The sequence below is a fragment of the Phyllopteryx taeniolatus genome, chromosome 17 (genome assembly GCF_024500385.1).
Source record: "Phyllopteryx taeniolatus isolate TA_2022b chromosome 17, UOR_Ptae_1.2, whole genome shotgun sequence".
NCBI lineage: Eukaryota > Metazoa > Chordata > Actinopteri > Syngnathiformes > Syngnathidae > Phyllopteryx > Phyllopteryx taeniolatus.
The window spans coordinates 13,859,848-13,880,424 of record NC_084518.1 but is presented as its reverse complement, the minus strand read 5'-3'; the positions used below and the strand labels follow the sequence as shown (position 1 = coordinate 13,880,424).

Sequence of the window (20,577 nt, the reverse complement as noted above, 5' to 3'; positions counted from 1 at the left end):
TTTCATAACCTCTAGATGGCGGCATACATTTATAAAATGTGAAAGTTTTTTTTCCATTCTCTCCTATACCTATGTATAATGCGCACTATTGACCTTTGACAATTTTTTGGGGGGGAAATGCGCATTATACCCGAGATATTACGGTGATTGGCATAATTTCTATCAGGTTTTAAGCCTTGGTTTCCTCATTTTTGGTTTCGGCCAAGAGGTTTCATTTTGGTGCATCCCTAATAAAATAAATCAATAACAGTAAGTCCATCGTTAACAGTATGCTTTCTTTTGCTGCTCATGATGTATCCTGTGCGCAAACAAGTTCAATGTGTGCCCTTCTTAACCTCAAAACATCCTATGTCAGGACCGTCGTAAACCGACAACCTCCTGTACACAAATTGGATCTGAAAAATGGATGTAAATAATCTAAATAATACCTGCGCCTCAAGTGCACGTTATTTTGTAAAATGAGGCAAAATCAATTTCTATCCGATTAGTGGTGCGATAATTATTAGAATACTCCAGTCTAAAAATATTCGATAGCTGCAGCTCTATGTTAAAAAAATACAAAAAAAGATCAAAATGCTCCTGTTTTTATTAGATTGTAAAAGTACTAGAAAGCTTTGTGAATAAGTGGTTAAGTCATTTTTTCTCATTGAAAACACCCTCCTTGTTATAACTAAGAAGAACAAAGTGTACAGTCCTTAATACTTTCAGCCAAAAGGTTGGGACTATTTTTATTGGCCTGCCTCCTGAGGAGTGTTATCACATCACGTAGGTTTGGGCGACGTATCCTTGTTGCATTTACAAATCGGTTTTCTAGTCATGGCCGCATGTGGTCTTGTCCACACTCCTCGCCAAACAGCTGTTTATATGAGGCAGGCCCGAGGCCATTGAACGGACACTCCTCTGGAATGCATGCAGTCAGCAGGTTTGCTTCAACAGTGGCACGGGTGCTAACATGGCTACTTACACAGAGACCTGGTCAGATATTTTATAAAAGTAGCTTCTGATATTGTTTTGTTTTTAAGATTTATGCATATGACTCATTGTATTCATCTACACGTAAGATTATCTTTGATTTAGAGTGTCCAAACTGTCCATTGTATTTTTGTTTGTTTGTTTGAGCCCACAATATCACAAAGCTGTCATTTAGTGCCTTCTAGATTACATACTATCCACAGTTGAAATGTTATACTTTTCTAATGTATGCTTACTTCTATATGGCTGTAAGTGACATATACTGTATAATTGCTGTGCTTAAAATAACTGACCACTTAATCCAAGCACGACCTTTAAATCGGATGGGGGTAGCTGTGTTCTAGCCTGAGGGGATGGCTGCAGTGCTTTCAAGAAAAACGCTGCAGCAGTCTTAACTAAATGTGATCTTTTTCTGGTAATGTGCAGACAATAGTTTTTTAGAAAAAGATTTTCCAGTTATTTTTAGTCAGAGGGTTTTCCAGTCCCAACATCATCATTTTATGTGACCTTCTTCCCTTTTTGACTTTGCAGATTCTATACATGGCAGAATATTATGTACAGACGTAGACCACAATCATAAATTTTTTATATACCGTATTTTCACGACCACAAGGCGCACCGTAATAAAAGGCGCAATCGCAGTTACGGGGTCTATTTCTATATTTAACACATACATAAAGCGCACCGTATTATTGGGCGCAGGCATGGTAAAACATACGCGCTTGATCAATCCTCATTCACAAATACATCAAAGTCCTCATCTTCTGTATCCGAAATGAACAGCTGGGCAAGTTCTCCATCAAACACGGCAGGTTCCCTCTCGTCATTGTCAGAGTCAGTCTCGTTGCCGTGTGCCTCCTCATAAATTGTGCCAGCTTTTACTAAAGCTCGAACAACAGTGCAAGCAGACACGTTAGCCCAAGCATCCACAATCCGTTCACAAATTGTGGCGTAACTTGCCCGGCGCCGCCTCCTAGCCTTAGTAAAGCTGTGTTCGCCATGTGTCATCCATTGCTCCCACGCTGCTCACAACTTCACATTGAACGCCATGTTTACGCCGATGTCCAGCGGTTGGAGTTCCTTCGTCAAGCCTCCCGGAATTATGGCAAGCTCCGAGTTATTGCACTCAGTCGAATGGTGACTGTAGAGACTCTTCTCCCGGCTGTTCTTTGATCATTAATCCATTGCTCGAGTTGGTCTTCCAACTCGGGCCACCTCGCCTTATTTCCGCGGAAACTCAGCTTTGTCTTCTTGACTTGGCGAAGCTCGTTTTCCTGCTTCCTCCACTTGCGAACCATGGATTCGTTGATCTTGAATTATCTCGCGGCTGCTCGATTCCCATGTTCCTCCGCATAACTTATAGCTTGCAGTTTAAACTATGCTTCGTAAGCATGTCTCTTCGTAGGTGACATTTTCGGGGGTCCTTAGCCAAACCGATGTTGTTTTGCACAATGCACATACCGGCGATATATACCTACTGGGGGCGTGCCTTTAGCGTCCTCAGTCACGTCCGCCTTTCCTCTATATAAGCAACGTGTCGGCAGGAAATGCTCCCAGTCTGTCAAGCGGAGCGCTCATCGAAGTCATACAGCAACATTTACAGATTTTGGAACTCGTGGACACACAAGGCGCGCCCGTATTATAAGGCGCCCCGTCCATTTTGGAGAAAATTTAAGACTTTTAAGTGCACCTTATGGTCGTGAAAATACGGTAATCTTTGAGTTCCTTTTATTGGGTTTGCAGGATATTTTTTGTTGGAAATGCCCAAAATGTCCTTTTCCGCTATTCTAGTTGGTCTTTTCTGCCTGGCATTTGAGATGGCCGGATTTCTCAATATATGACATGTAAATAACCTTTCCTCTGATTGGATTGCTCATCTTCCCTAATTTTAATATGGGAACCAACTTGGCTCTGATTGGTCCATATCACTTTCTGCGAGCGGCTTGAAGCTTGGGATGGCTGAGCATTCATAACTAGTTTGAATTTGAGCGATTCCGGTTCCTTATTTGGATTCCGGTTCCAAACGATTCTCTATTCAGATTCTTTTAGGGGGCTGGGTCAAAAAAGTTTACATCGTTTAAATAAAGGGTGTCCAAATTATGAACATCCATTTTCTTAGCAGCCCGCAGCATAGACTAAAATGAACATTTGACTCTGGGTTCTTTATAACCGGTATCAATATCAAACCACTGAACGAAAAGGCAATGTGTGTGGAACTAAGCCAATTCACTTAATATATATTTTTTTTAATTATTATTATTATTATTGTTTCAGCTAAAAGTTAAATATAGCATTGTTACAATTATTTGGGACTGTTTTATCACGTCAAATGGTTTATATGTGCAAGTTTTAACTTGACTTTCTGTTTTAAGCTTGTAGCCTTTTTTTTGGTTTGTTTTTTTGAAGGGTTTTTTTGAACTCAGCATTTTGGCACGAAAAGTAACTTCACACGGCACCGGTGATTTATTTATTTTTATGGGTGGAACCAAATGCTATAAAACGTTGATTCCTTCCTTCCCTTACCCACCGATGAGGCACAAGGTTAGTGTTTGTGATACTGTGAGATGTTAATATGAATTTTGTCCCAATTCATTGTGATGTAAAGTTGCTACGGTGATGATGTTTTAGCTCAATGTTAAGCTTTTTTTTTTCTGTCGTCGGCTCTTACGTTGGTTTGAACACTAAAATAAATGCAAAAAAACTATCGGTGCAAAAGTGCAACCAACCGTTTACCTTGTTAGTATCCTTTACACGATCAGGATTTTTGTGGCTGTTCACCAATCAGCGAGTTTAAAAAAACGATAACCTATCACCGAGCCGATCACAAGATGGAGGAATGTGTCTATTTAAAGGACCTGTTCATTTATTGTATATACTTGTGTACTGTATGACTTGTTCATTTATTGTATATACTTGTGTACTTAATTACTCCCAAAATTATATTTACAATAAATAATGTATTTTTGTTCCTCTATTTATGCCAGTGAGGCATATTGACAGACAGAACAAATGAATGGTCTTCTATTAGATGGCAGGAAGTAAATACAGTAATTAATGTATCCACGTTTTGTGACATTTTTCTTTGTTGATGTGCCGTGAGATTTTTCAATTGTAAAATATGTTCCTTGGCTCCATAAAGGTTGGAAATCACTGCTCTAGTCAGATCGTGTATTATAATCAGTCAGGTCAAACCAACATTACATGACAGAAATAATGGGTGCTAACTTACTGTAATTAAATTACTTTATTATAAATTAAATGACTTCACCCACACCGAAACATGAGAGCATCATTCGACAGAACGCCGGTACAACCGTCCGTGCTAGCAGTAGCTTGCTAGGCTACATAACGTTTTGTTGCCTGCTTGCGAGGCGTATCGTATTAAAAGTATGTGAACATACCTCAAGCAAGCCTTAAACAAACGTCCTCTCCTGTCCTGAGCACCGGTGACCACCAACACACGTTTTCCCCCATTTTGTCCTCATAATATAGTCGGCGCGATCCACTCTTGTTGTCATCGCCATGGTAACCCGTGTATCCGGTCGCATTTGAGTTGACAAGATAAAGCCCAATGATCGTAAAAAACGGGATGCGGTGGTATCTGAATACAATATTTTATTGCAGTAGTCTGGCATAGTGCAATCTTGTAAGAGCAAATTTGTCTTGTAGTCTGATCCGGGCATTACGTGTTGTCTGTCTCACACGTGTTTTTTTAAATTTTTTTAAATAATTTTATTGGCCGTCAGATATTTACAGGACTACACCAAAAGACACGCGACAAGGCTAAAAATAAACTGGCTTTTGGATTGAAATATACTGTGCACGATGGCGACGCGGAATAAATGTCTTTTGCGGCGAATTATGACATTAAAGCCGATCAGCATAAAATGCTAATTATCGGCTGATACCGATAAGGCAGATCAAATCGGTGTAAAGTCTACTTGTTAACTGTCTCAAAGTCAGCATAGACGTATTTTATTGTTACACTCACCCAATTGATTGAGAGTTGACTTCACTGAAGCTACGCGCGGTGTAGGCTGAGGCTCGGAGCGCGTCAGACGCTACACATCGTGAAAGCCTCCTTTGCACAATATAATCTTATTCCAGGTGTTGCACTGAGGTGCCTGGTCATTCATTTTAACACAGTTAAGACACACTTTTGTTTGTCGCTGCCGCCGCCGTCGCCATTGGGCACAAACATGTCTTCGTGTGCGTTCTTCTTCGTTGGTTTTCGCCGCTTCTTCATTGGTTTTGGCCACTTCTTCTTCGGGGTGGGCGGACTAGGCATTGAAACTGGGAACCAAATGTTTTTTACTTTGAACGATTCCAGGAGAACTGGAACGTTAGATCTGAAAGGGCGAAAGAGAGGGGGGTATTATGAGCTTATGCTCGTCATCAACTCCCATTCATTGGATATGAACCTGCCGCGATGATCATTGTGGGGAACAATGCAAGCTTCGCTATTTCATCCACTGTTACATCATAGATTATGAATATAGTTAAGTATTGTCTTAAAAGACAACATTTATACTTTAACTGCATTTGTATGGCTTGGCAGCGGCTGAGACTCAGTCCTTTAAAACCCAGAAATGCCGTGTTGCTGTTCAGCTGAGTTGAGTGGGTTTATACTAACCACAAAGTGAGCAGGTACTTGAAAATTAATTAACAAAACTACGTCATACTGTCGGCGATTTCAGGTCCACCCATTTTTGGAATTCTTATGCCGTTTATTGCCTTTTGCATTCTATCAACAAACAGCATAGATGTCAACTGCTTAGCATATGTCCCTCACAATTCTGAGGACCCGGATTCAAATCTGGCCTCGCCTGTGTGGTGTTTGCATGTTCTCCCAGTGCCTGCGTGGGTTTTCTGTGGGTTCTTCAGTTTCCTCCCACATCCCAAAAACATGCATAGTAGGTTGATTGAAGACTCTAAATTAGGGGTGTCAAACTCATCACAGTTATGACTTCCCTAGGAGGGCCACTACAACTGTGGACCCATATAAAGGAAAGATTACCTCATATACTGTAATTACAGTATACATAACACATTGATGAATAACCAGTTTTGAAATCAGAAGCCTATAAATACATGCTTTTCAATTATTACATTTCTTTTCAAAGGGGGATTGGTAACAAAAAATGCTTGCAAATATCTCAATGGTATTAGACCCGAACACAATTAGCGATTTTGATTTTCTTTCGCGGGCCAAATAAAATGATGTAGCGGGCCGGATCTGACCCCCGGGCCACCAGTTTGACACCTGTGCTCTAAATTGCCTGCAGGTGTGAATTTGAGTGTGAATGGTTGTTTGTGTACGTGTGCCCTGCGATTGGCTGGCGACCAGGTCAGAGTGTACATTTTCACTCAGTGCTCCTTATTGTCAAACAGCATAAATGGATGGACTCATGCACAACACCAGTCACAGAATTTCCAAATCAAAATCAAATGACATCATTTGTTCAAAAACTGTTGGTCAGTACTGGCTTGGCTAAGAATCCAACCAAAATAAAACCAGCACAAAATATCGCTCAACAGAATGTCCACAATTTTAATTACATTTAAGGCATATTTTCTCCAAAATGTTGTTTATGCATTGCAGTAGTTCCTTGACTTAAAAGTAGACTTTACGCCGATCTGATTGGTGTGATCGGTATCTGCCGATAATTAGCATTTCATGCTGATCGGCTTTCATGTCATAAGTCGCCGACATTGATCGGCTATGCACAAGACATTTAACTCCGCGTCTTCGTCGTGTAGGAATCCATAAGCTAGTTTATTTTTAGCCTTGTCACGTGTCTTGTTGTAACTATCTGAAGGCCAATAGAGTTATTTCAATCTTGTTGGTGAAAAAACACGTAGTAGGTGTGGGACTATTTTGCGGTGTCTCAGACAAACAACACATAAGTTATTTGCACTCTGTGCACAACTGAAGTATGTGGTGGGGGATGTCATCTAAATGCTTCAACACAACAAATTTGATTGAGCATCTGAAGAATGTACACGAGGAGCATGCCACGTTCAAGCAACGCAGCGTGGGGGGGAAAAAAAAACAACAGGAAAAGTCAAACGGACTAAAACTCCGGACAACACCCGTCCATATAGCTGGGACACTGAGAAAGTTAGAGTAACCATGTTATTAACAGTATTTATTAAAGTAATTTAATTGCAATAAAATTATTTAATTACAGTAAGTTAGCACCCATTATTTCTGTCATGTTGTAATGTTGATTTGTCCTAAACTTATGTCAGTGGCCAATCCTTGAATGCCCCCTATAGGTCATTGCTGTTTTAATTTTTGTCTAAAATGCTAGAGAATAATTTGAGCTTGGATGGGCTCCACAGCACGCCAGCGACCCTTGTGAGGATAAGCTGTACAGAAAATGGATGGATGGATGGATAGATAGATGGATACAGTACTCAGTATAGAGTACACAAGTATATACAATAAATGAACAAGTCATGTAAATAGACACATTCCTCATCTTGTGATTGGATCGGTGATCGGTTTTTTAAACTTGCTGATCGGTGATCGGCCTCAAAAATCCTGATCGTGTAAAGCCTACTTAAAAGTGCCCCAAAGTATGATTTTTATTTTTTATTTTTTTCTCAAGTGGTTTTTAAGGGTCTGGGATGGATTAATTGGCATTTCAATTAATTTTCAATGCAGGAAATTGATTTAATATACGAGTAAATTGAGTTACGTGCTTAGGTTACGGAACAAATTATTAATTCGAGGTACCACTGTACGTGCTTCATGTACGCAGTCAGTCAACCTGGCAGAGGGTTGTACTCCCGGTCAAAAAAATACTATAATCGGCAGTTCAAATCTAAACACTGCTAAGTAATGATATGGTAGGATGAAGAAACTGAAGAGCACCAGGGTCAAAATGTAAGTAGCTTTAACATTGTATTTATATGCCTGTGTGTTCCCAGAGAATTGCCATGAGTGTTATGTGGTTTAGTTTTTTTTTTTGTATGGGAGAAGATCAAAACATTGTGACATGAGGTGATAACACATATGTCACTCTGTATCATCTCCCCATTGTAGCTGATAAAAATATTGTCCATTTTATTACTATCATATAGGGTGCACTGTGCCTTTAAGAGGCTGCACCAGCAGTTCACGTGTGCTGGGGCACAGTTGGGGGGAGGGACACGGGGAAGGAGGGAGCTTGTTGACTGAAAGCCAGGCCGTGGTTGGCTTGCCTCGCTGGGAGGAGTGACATCACACACAGGAGAGGCCTTGCGGTGTAAAATAACATGTCCTTTTATGGCACAAGGCGGAATGTTCCATTTTCAGGGTGCGAGGTGAGCTTTGCTCCCTTCCCCGCTACTCATTCCCTCCGGTTAATGTTCTAACGGCTTGTCAAACCTCGGTCACTTATTTTTTCGGAGTCAGAAGTAATATTTATAGCTTAAAGATTTGCATTTTGATGTCTCTTAATCTTACAAGTGAAGCATTAGCACAGAATGTTGCTGCTTGAAGGAATTCCCTGTGATGACGACTCATTAACCATATCCCATTCCATGCATCTGGTGGTTTTAACTCAGTGCGTGCTAATGGGATTCTGCATTTATTTGGCCAGCAAGTTTGAATTTATGATAGTTGTGAATATCAGTGAATATTCCATTCATAATTTTATGCTTATAATCCAAAATGTGAGCAGACTGTATACAAAAGCACTCAAAAACTCAATTATACTAAAGATAAAAATGAGAATAACAATAATACCTTGGTAAATGAGAGCTGGGTTCAGGGTTTCTATCAGTGTTCCAGTTGTGCTGACCAACCAACCTAGTATTGCATACTGATGACAACATTGTCAAAACGATCCCCATTCGTGACTGAAAGTACTGTAATATGAAACCATACCACTATTTGGCAATGGCACTGTACCAAAAGCAATACGCACACTGACTAATTGTTTGCCCGGAGAAGTCTTTTTGAATACCCTTCATGAACCTGTATGTGAATGAAAACTTTTAAGTAATGTGACTCCACGGATAGTGGTGGGAATTGTGTCGAAATTGACAATATTATTGCAGTATTTTGCTAACAGCTGTGTGAACACTGCAATAAACCACTTCGGTAAGTTCTATCTGAAAGACAAATATATGCCAACGCTAATGTTGTGCCTCTGATGTGCAAATTTATGCAAGGCTGTGTAAAAACCAGCTAAAGTAACTATCAGTTCCATTGTTGTTGCTATTCTTTGCTCCTTATCCAAAAGAGAGGGAAAAAAGGAGAGGCCCAAAGTAATAAAACCTGTTGTTATTGGTTGTTTTGATCTGCAAGGTTGACAGTACACTAAAATTGATATTACATTAAAACGTCCGACTTGCCAGCAAGTGTGCACTTACGCACCTGGACAAGCAAACAGCAACAGTGTAATAATACCTGATGTCGGCACGTCTATTAACTGTACTGTGCGAACCAACCAACCATGCGATACATCACTGTATAGATATTTGCAAGTAAATTTATCTACATTGGACTTTTCACAGAGAGGACTCACAAAATGTTTCACATAGTTAAAATACAGTCAACCATATAAAATCCAGAATCATCACATTTTGCAGTTAATACAAGAAAAAAAAATCAATCAAATAATAAAAGAAAATAATCAAAATAATCTACCAGTACATTTAGTGAAATGCCTGCCTGCTTTTTCTAAATGGTCAGGCAGTTCTTAACTCAAAAGGATGTGCATTTATTTAATAACGCTGTGTTCTGGCATTCCTGTTTTGTCTGTAACATAGTCACTTGACCAGCGTTTCCTTACCGTTATTGAACCAATGCGGATATTTTACATATCTCACGGCTCATCTCACCAAACATAAACGTCACAAAACATATGCAGTGGTGCCTTGAGGTATCATATGAGTGGCTCAACTTATGAGTTTTTCGAGATGGGAGCCATCGTTCAGCTGACCTTTTGCTTTGACTTGGGAGCGCAAACTTCAGATTTGAGCACTCAAACTCAACTCCTTTCACAATAAGCAGCAGTTTGGCAGATAGTAAACAAGTATTCAAAAAAGAGGCTTCAAGGAGTTTCACAGTTTACACTTTGTGAATTTAAAACAACTTCTGCGAAAAACCGTCCATATTATTGCACCTTACTGACTGTAATAGACTGCCCCCATGCCTCCCTCTCGGTGGTCAAGGTGGGTGCACCAGAAGGAGCAGCACAATTAATTGAATGGATCCATTAAATCATGATGCTCAAACAGAATAACGCTTTATATTGTATTTGTTATTACGCTGTTGTCATAAAGTACAATATTATAGTGCTTTTTTAAAAATTAAAACACAAAAATATGGATATGAATTTACTTAGTGTGAAATCTGAACCTGTTTAGTTGTACAGAAAACATTTTTTCTTTTTGTTTGAATGGCAACAGGTGGATCCACAGGTCAGTTGTACCTTGGCCTATCTAGTGGAAGACCATTTAATTCTTCTGCCTGTCACGATATGCGGCTGGCGAAGAGAGAGATGAGCAAAGATACATTATTTCTAGTAAATAAATTATTTTCAGACCATTTAAGAAATTGGATAACTTCGCACGGTACGTGGTTGGGAATGATTGCACTAAACTGAATGCTGAATACCGACTACTGTTTTGACTAGTGTTTTCGACAGAAAACTATCTTCAAAAACGTCATGCAAATGAACTTAAAAGCAGTATCCTATAAACAGCCCCTTAATTTCCAACAACTGTCAAATTTTTGTTTGCTTTATAAAGTTATCTTCAAAAACATTGAGTCATGTAAATTAACTTGAAAAGCAGTATCCTGTTAACGGCCCCTTAATTTTCAACAACTGTCAATTTTTTGTTTGCCTTATAATGAGCTCAATCCGTACAGGTCGGCCCTTTCATCCATCATTTCTCTGCTTCCGCCCCTTTAATTCACTTTGCTGTTTGTCCAACACTACCCTAACCCATTCTTATCCCATCTTGTTCTCCACACTAGCATAACCACAAAAAGTAGCATGCGCACACACACACACACACACACACACACACACACACACACACACACACACACAGAAATAAAAAGCTTTGCCGGTTCCTAAAGCCTCACGTTGCATGTGAACACCCCCACTGTTTGCCTTTGTGGTACGTTCCGAGATGAGCAGTTACCGCCCCTATCCCAAGTCAGATTTGTCTCCACTCTAAGGAAATACACTGTACCTCTGAAATGTGTAAAAGTGTAACGTAAAAAGTTCTTCATGGAACGTGGATACCGATGAAGGGGTAAAGGAGCGTTCAGTGACGGGAGGGTGACAGACTCTTTTTGGGGCTGACAAGCCATGACAGGACTACTTGTGAATCACCGGTGAACCCTCCTCCTTCCAATGTCTCAGTGCTTTGGGCCATGGCCTTTCACGCAGGGTAAGGCACTTGTAATCTAAATAACATTTTAAACTTCATTCTGTTTTCGGGGAAGATTTAAAAGAACACTGACAATTGCAATACCACATAAAGTGAAGGTTTTTAGGCAGTCTTTTAGTGTGACAGAACCTCAAATGCTATATTCACAGAACTGATATATAGCAATCAGTTGGTCACCCCTTTTTTGGGGGAAAAATGTTTGCCCTTGTAAAAGACGTGGCCTGGCACTTATGCTGCGAGTTGGCCTGCAACAGACGAGCTGATTAATTTAAGAACAGAGTGAACTGGCTTTTCAGCTTGCCAGACTTTGACCTTTTCAACACACTGCGGACTGATTACAATAAAATGGAGCTGGTTACTTATGTAATAAATTCAGCTCACCAATTTGTGCTCATCTGCTCATTTTCTCCTTGGTCATTGGCCCATATGCAAAATTCCATATTAAAGTTATAGAAAATTACATTCTTGGAGGTATTTCTGTCTACAACCCAGGGACAGTCCCTGTCAGCATGCACCTGTAAACATGCAGACACATTTTGCACGTGTTTACCATACACAGCACTTCTCATCTGAATCACTGCAGAAAGTACACATGAATAAGTACATGTATGATTCTTAAGAAGTTGGATGTTTCAGGCGGCGGCACGGTGGACGACTGGTTAGAGCGTCAGCCTCACAGTTCTGAGGACCCGGGTTCAATCCCCGGCCCCGCCTGTGTGGAGTTTGCATGTTCTCCCCGTGCCTGTGTGGGTTTTCTCCGGGCACTCCGGTTTCCTCCCACATCCCAAAAACATGCATTAATTGGAGACTCTAAATTGCCCATAGGCATGACTGTGAGTGCGAATGGTTGTTTTTTTCTATGTGCCCTGCGATTGGCTGGCAACTAGTTCGGGGTGTACCCCGCCTCCTGCCCGATGACAGCTGGGATAGGCTCCAGCACACCCTAGTGAGGAGAAGCGGCTCAGAAAATGGATGGATGTTTCAGTATTACAGGTATGTCCTCAAAGTTGTACCACAAACGACAGTCATTACTCCTCCTGAAATGGCTTGACCCATGGTGATATTGAAAGTCAAGTAGCTTGTCGTTTTGATTTCATAGTGGAGAAATCACGTCTGCAAAATGTAAGGATGTGCGTTTTCTCAGTGTTTAGATGGGACTGATAAGATTCTGACAATTTCTTCTTTGAGACCTGTTTTTGAAAGTTATGTTTTTAGTCTTTTTTTTGCATTCATTAAAAGTTTCACATACAAACAAAAAAACTAGTTTTCCAAAGAACACCGCGGTCCAAATGACTGAAAACCCTGTAATATCGGCGTTTCAGTAGCTTGTTTCTAAAGTGACTTTCTCATACACGTGTGTAGATGGGAATGATTAGCATTGTTTTCAGCCATGTCCACTTTGATGCAAGTTTTCGAAAGTTGACATTCTTATGTCTCTAAAATGCTGTTTTCCCCCATATTTATTGACAATTATTTTGTGTAATGATTCTCAGTGTATTACGCAGGTTTCTTCCTAGGATGCAAAATGATCACCAAATTAAATACAAATAAAATAGATTCAAAACATGGAATCCAATCTAACATATTAGAATGAATGAAAATATATTAACTGATGCCAAGAAAAAGAAGGGAATAAAAATATCTTAACTGATTCCAAGAAAATGAAGGGAGATACAAATTATAGTTCAGTTGTATTTAACTTTTGAGTACAATACATTTGTGTTCAATGTTTAACTGTTTTTAAACATAAGGTATCATTTATTTAACTTGTGCAATAAATACATTTAATGTAATAATTTGGATACACTTGTATTTTCCTATATTTAAGGGCATTGTGGATGTTCATGCTGTGCATAATGTTTTTAACTGGCTTACGATAATATTAAAGATACTGTTGGGGAGTAGCACCTCTGCTTTTAGGTGGTACTTGTAAAAAGTTTGAGAACAACTGATTTAATCTAAAGGGCTCTAAGACTATGGTTATGGGAGAAAGATATTTTTTTCTTTTTGAGTATCCAAAATGCAGATGTCTCTTAAAGAACGGTTCCAACAGCATTGTTTTCTGTTGTTTTTACACATGGCTGAAAATTTCTATCGAGAGTTGGAGCTTAAGTTGAATTATTGATATAAAGGCATTCTTTAACTGAGCTGTGTTTTGCATGGCCATATAAACTTAGACAAACTTATATAAAAGCTCTAACCCTAATTTAAAAGCAGATTTTGGCACCTCTCCTGACTCATTAAATCCATACACACAATGCGAGTAAAAAGATGACCCAAAATCCTTTATCTGCCTAAATACAAAAGCAGTGCCACAGTATCGTAGAAACCATTGACGGACAAGTCTCCTTCTACTTATGCTGATTTTGTTTAGTGGTGTATGATGGGGTGTTACCCCTGTTTAACTAATGAAAACCTACAGAGTGGCTCAGTTAAGCGGGCCAAATGGACATGAGCGGTGTTTCCAACGGACTGCGAGCTCAGGGGCATTTGATCGCTAAGCACTATGTGAACAGTGGCCCATTCACACATTGAGCTCAGTGACTTTGACAGACTTATTCACATTTACATGATTTATCGGTGTACTTGCGGCAGTCGAGTTGAGAGTGACGGCAGCAGCAAATGTATCTTTAATATTTGTTTGAAGCAGATGGTGGGAGGGTCTTAGTTCTGATGTTTTATCAGTATTAGTGTACCTCTTTCATACTGTATGCCCTTCATCTCTCATCACTTTCATTGGTGGTCACGTGAAGTTTAAACTCTCTTGTCAACCATTTTGTTCTGCCTCTTATCGTGCTGTGTGCTGTTTACGCAGCTTGACCTGTCACACCGCCGATTTTTGGGGGAAGGTGCCATGCTAAGAAATAACACAAATGTTCCCAGAGTTTGTCGAACATAGACACAGTCATTGCACTATTTTTTTTGGGTTGTTGTTTCCTGCGAGTCCATAATGCTAAAATTAAACATTTAATTACACAGAAATGTTCCGCTTATATGACTCATTTGGGCTAATTAGCCAGGGTAACATGATGTCCCTTATTTTGCTGTGTTGAAGTAGTACCATGTGTTCTCTCACATCAAACAAGCACTGCCAGTACCTCAAATTTAGAAGAATGCTCTGGGCAGCAGATATTTTATTATGTGAATCAGTCATTCATACAGCTGCACACAACTAAAAAAAAACAGTTGACAATTAACACATGCATTTGAAGAGAAGACTTGTTACTAGCAAGTGTTTAAGGCAGCGATAGTGAGAGATAACCGTGGTGTGTTGATAGTTATGCATATCTGGGGAGCTTAAATCACTCCCATTTACACTGGTAAAGCAACCACAAATTGGGTGTGTCAAACACATCCCAGTGGCTATTATCGGTTTTGTTTGCATGAAGACTATTTGTAGACAGTAAATCTGTGTGCCGCCAAGCCTAAATGACTCATTGGTGTCCTGGCGATGACACCAAATGCACCAATAAAGTATTGTGAACTTGAATAATATGGATGAGCTTGCACATAATGAGTCAATATTTTGCTAACCGGTGATTCGTCAGATTCATTTAAAAATCAATTGCATTTATTTTAGGACATGTTCAGTGTTTGCTTGTCAGACCTTCGCTTTTGACTTCCTCGTTTGAAACTGCTTGAAACCCATCTGCTTCCTATCCTCTCAACAGCAACATTTCAAGTAATCCCGGCGTGCTGCGTTAATAATGGGGAGGCGGTCACCCAAGCACACTCTGTCAACAGACGTCAAATCTTTGTTGCTCTTGGCTGAGCTCAAGCCGTTGAGGGTTAAAACTGAGAGGTGACATGCCTGGCTTGATGTTATGCTTGTCTTTTGTTTCAAAGCTCACTGTTGGACAAGCTAGTGGATGAACATTGTGTTTGTAACAGCTCCTTGACTTCTCTCTGCCTCGAAATGACATGTGCAAGCACTGCAAACACTCTTTAGTAAACCCCCCACTTCCCTTCTGTTTGGATTACACACTATGGTCAGAATCTCGTGACATGCAAAACTGTTTGTCGTCCCTCCCGTCTGTACAGTTCTTGTCAAAGGAATTATTATTATTTTTTTAAAATTCATGTTTGTTATAAGCCATTAGTTTGTTTACAGTTTATGCCAATGTTTTGGCAGTACATGATATGCAGTATTTTAGTAAGATTGGTTGCTGGGCAGGAGCCAAATTATTACAACTTTACTAATTAGGGTCTTGAACCGAAAAGGTTCAGAAATTTGGTTTGTGGAAGCACTTTGCTAGAAGGGACATGGCACAAATGAAGGTCCAGTCTGACTTTTATGAGCCTCCTTTTGTTGTCTTCCTCAGGCCAAGATATTTACAGTGGAACACCCAAATTTCTGAGATGCCTATGAACCTCAGATCTGTTTGAAATTTTTAGTTTTTTTTCCTCCCCCAATTTTTTTTTTTCAAAACTGTATACAGAAGTCACATGAACAGCAGCAAAAATAGTTAGCACCATCGTCTGTGACCCAAAAAAATGGAAATGGAATTAATCTATTCCATGGTGCAGGCAATGTTCTCTGTAGCATTTTAACTGTTAGACAAGTGTAGTTAACCACTGTTGACATTTAAACAATTAGTTACAGACTCTATAACAGATGTGCTGAGGGCAAATTCCTGGATTAGATTCTGTTCAGCATCATCTTTTTCTTGATGATTTATCACCATATTGTTCAGGCACCGTGTTAAACCCTGGAATTTTGCACTAATGTTTATTCAGGATGCTTTTGAGATATAAAAAAACGGAGTTGGAGGTTCACTTGCTTTACTCAAAGGACACAATGAAAATGCTCATTGTTGTTCCCTAAGAACCCAAGAATAGCGAACATTGATTTTTTTCCATTTAGTAGCTTTAGATGGTCTACAAACAGGCGCTGAGCATCTACTCAAGGAGCTTGTTTGCTGTCAATGTAGGCTATTGCAGTGTCTAGACAAGTTCAAGCCTATTAGACTACTTTCTCCACTGTGATTCTCAATGTAGCATGAGCTGACTGTCCTTTATGGACTTTGCCGTAAACGGTGGCTCTGAGCAGAAAATGCAAAACAGTTGACTAAAGGCTTCTTTATACTCGCGCGGACGGCGACTGCGCTGACGTCACTGCGGCTGCGCCATGCGTAGTTTTCCTTTCATACTCGAGCGCAACCCACCCGCGCCATTTTGAAAGTGTGCTGCAGTTCTCCTCCAAGTCGGGGGAGTCACTATGGCTGGTATTGGATAGGACACCACTGGGTGGAGTTTCCGCTGCATTTTTTTTTTCCATTTCCGGTAGCCGTTTTTCCTTTCCTTTCAATAACAAGGAACAAAGCAACAACAATGGCAACCGCGACAGACCCAATGGACCCAGATGATACGTTTAATTATACTGCAAAATCGATCGAGAAGGCGGCGATATAGATGGTATGGAGAACCAAGGGGCACGCAGGTACGTCATCACAGCATGTGACTAAAACGGACCAACCACGAGAAATGATCTCTGCGGCGTTCGACGCGCAGCAACTATTTTTGTCGGGTGCGCGGCAAGCAAAGCAGCGGTGCTGCGTGGGGGAATTCGTCGGGGTATAGAGGCCTTAACAGAATGGCCGTTAACTTTCAAACTTTGTTGTTTGAAAGTTTGAAAACGTATGCACTTGAATTCACACCATGATGCATTACCGTATATACTGACTTGTTGCCTTGTTTGTGCTTCCAGCAACATGAACCGTGAGGACCGGAATGTGCTCCGAATGAAAGAAAGAGAAAGGCGAAATCAAGAAATCCAGCAGGGAGGAGGAGAGGCGTTTACAGCAAATTCCCCCCTTTTCCCTGAACCTTACAAAGTGGTAAGCTAATTTTATTAACTCTAGTTCATTCAGTTCAGAAACATTACACAATGTCCGAAAAGCTAATTTCTACTCGTTATGTTCGACTGACAAGGAACATTAATCTTGCAACCCTGCTTAGCGCAAGAGTAAAGATGGTTCAGATATTCTTTCGCATCCATGGTCCCTTAAGTGGGACACATTTCAGAGTTTCACTGACATGACATGATTGGCACCAGCTTGTCATTAAGAGGATCCAAAAATGTTGCCATAAAATCAGCTGGTATGTGTAACAAACATTTTATTCACCCCTGTGACTTTTTTCTGTTGTGTTTCATACAATTATAATACAACCCCAGTTCCAATGAAGTTGGGACATTGTATTAAACAGAATACAATGATTTGCAAATCATGTTCAACCTATATTTAATTGAATACACTACAAAGACAAGATATTTAATGTTCAAACTGATCAACTTTATTGTTTTTAGCAAATAATCATTAACTTAGAATTTTATGGCTGCAACACGTTCCAAAAAAGCTGGCACAGGTGGCAAAAAAGACTGAGAAAGTTGAGGAATGGTCAACAAACACCTGTTTGGAACATCCCACAGGTGAACAGGCTATTTGGGAACAGGTGGGTGCTATGGGTGGGTACAAAAGGAGCTTCCCTGAATTGATCAGTCATTCACAAGCAAAGATGGGGCGAGGTTCACCTCTTTGTGAACTAGTGCGTGAGAAAATAGTCGAACAGTTTAAGGACAATGTTCCTCAACGTAGAATTGGAAGGAATTTAGGGATTTCATCATCTACGGTCCATAATATCATCAAAAGGTTCAGAGAATCTGGAGAAATCACTGCATGTAAGCGGCAAGGCCGAAAACCAACATTGAATCCCTGTGACCTTCGATCTCGCAGGCGGCACTGCATCAAAAACCGACATCAATGTGTAAAGGATATTACCACATGGGCTCAGGAACACTTCAGAAAACCAATGTCAGTAAATACAGTTCGGCACGTCATCCGTAAGTGCAACTTGAAACTCTACTATGCAAAGCAAAAGCCATTTATCAACAACACCCAGAAACGCCGCCGGCTTCTCTGGGCCCGAGTTCATCTAAGATGGACTGATCGAAAGTGGAAAAGTGTTCTGTGGTCCGACGAGTCCACATTTCAAATTGTTTTTGGAAATTGTGGACGTCGTGTCCTCCGGGGAAAAGAACTATCCGGACTGTTATGGACGCAAAGTACAAAAGCCAGCATCCTTGGTGGTATGGGGCTGTCTTAGTGCCAATGGCATTGGTAACTTACACATCTGTGAGGCACCATTAATGCTGAAAGGTACATACAGGTTTTGGAGAAACATGCTGCCATCCAAGCAACGTCTTTTTCATGGACGCCCCTGCTTATTTCAGCAAGACAATGCCAAACCACATTCTGCACGTGTTACAACAGCGTGGCTTTGTAGTAAAAGAGTGGGGGTACTAGCCAGGCCTGCCTGCAATCAAGACCTGTCTCCCATTGAAAATGTGTGGCGCATTATGAAGCGTAAAATACGACAACGGAGACCCCGGACTGCTGAACAGCTGAAGCTGTACATCAAGCAAGAATGGGAAAGAATTCCACCTACAAAGCTTCAACAATTAGTGTCCTCAGTTCCCAAACGTTTATTGAATGTTGTTAAAAGAAAAGGTGATGTAAATATAGGTAGAACATGATTTGCAAATCATTGTATTGTTTTTATTTATGTTTAACACGTCCCAACTTCGGCGGCACGGTGGCCGACTGGTTAGAGCGTCAGCCTCACAGTTCTGAGGACCCGGGTTCAATCCCTGGCCCCGCCTGTGTGGAGTTTGCATGTTCTCCCCGTGCCTGCGTGGGTTTTCTCCGGGCACTCCGGTTTCCTCCCACATCCCAAAAACATGCATTAATTGGAGACTCTAAAAAATTGCCCGTAGGTGTGACTGTGAGTGCGAATGGTTGTTAGTTCCTATGTGCCCTGCGATTGGCTGGCAACCAGTTCAGGGTGTACCCCGCCTCCTGCCCGATGACAGCTGGGATAGGCTCCAGCACGCCCGCGACCCTAGTGAGGAGAAGCGGCTCAGAAAATGGATGGATGGATGGATGGACGTCCCAACTTCATTGGAATTGGGATTGTATATACTGTAATTATGGTTTTACTACTGCGTTAACTTTCCACCGTAGAAACGGAACTCCATCATAAACCAACGGTCCCCTGTATGTAATATGGTCTTGCGGCTTCATTGAACACTCTAAATTTTCCATAGGTGTTAATGTGAGTGTGAATGGTTTTCATCTGTACGTGCCCTGAGATTGGCTGGTGACCAAACCAGGGTGTAGTCCGCCTATACCCCAAAGTCATCTGGGATCGGCTCCAGCTCACCTGTGACCCTAATAATAATAATAATGATGGTATAGAAAGTGAATGGTTGGATGTTTTTATTATTTCAGGTCTTTTGCCTCTCATAGGTCAATTCAGGACGGAGCTGATAACTAGCATGTTTGTTTGACACCAAACTTTAAAGTCAAATGTATTCAAATTGGCAATATGAGCGACAGTGAACGACTGCAGCACTAAGAGAGCCGTGAGAGACAGCATTGGCTCTGCCAGTGTTGTTGCAGTGCATTGTGGGACTCGAAGTATGAGCAGTGTGTGTACTATACACTTACTGGCCAGTTCAAACAGTCATTAAAACTATTTTGAGTTCAAATTTTAAAGGGCTTTGTACATTGTCTGCTTCTTAATGTTAGAAAATAATTATAAAAACCATTATCAATACTATCAAAAGTGGTATTTTTAGGGGTGAATACAGCACTGACTCACTCATTCGATCCAATAGGATTTTCTTGACATTTTCTTAATTGCATCACATAATAAAAGCCACGATGCACAGAAGAGTCTTAAAGGGATCGAAGTGATCTGTGGTAAGAGGTGTAAGTCTCCAGGCATGATCCACCGTGAAGCCCATAATGAACAACTAGTGGCATTATGGCCCGAAATGGTCAACTACTAGTACAACTACTAGTATTGTAGTCGGTAGTTTCAGGAGTTTCTGACAAGTTATGGTTGTGTCCTACATGTTACAACAATTCCTTATATGCTTCAGATGTAAGGCTAGGGTGAGACTAAGGCCCTTTCTTACAAACAACAAAAAATATAACGCATCAAGTCTTTTTGTTAATAATTTCAAAACATGGCTCAGGCATCAAGATTTGGGGTACAATTTAAAGCTGGAACTGGATGGCAGGGCTTTTTTAACATTTCCAAAATAACTCACACATAGAATTCTATTGAAAACCTGTGGGGTGCCCAGTAGGGGCTTATACACAAGAGATGTGGTATGTTACACTTCCTGCCAGATTCTCAGCT

At 40.6% G+C, this 20,577-nt stretch overlaps 1 protein-coding gene across 3 annotated transcripts in view; it reads left to right on the top strand.

The window, feature by feature from the left end:
* Positions 1–20,577, top strand: part of aff4 (AF4/FMR2 family, member 4) — a 70,475-nt gene that overhangs the window by 13,019 nt on the left and 36,879 nt on the right. For 2 of the 3 annotated variants that reach the window (XM_061751980.1, XM_061751978.1), the window contains exon 2: positions 17,078–17,207. In XM_061751980.1, the coding sequence (XP_061607964.1) occupies positions 17,082–17,207 (126 nt within the window). In that variant the 5' untranslated portion in view covers positions 17,078–17,081. Of the gene's footprint in view, positions 1–10,394; positions 11,371–17,077; positions 17,208–20,577 lie in introns of those variants that run through there. The other variant, XM_061751979.1, reaches the window with a different exon arrangement.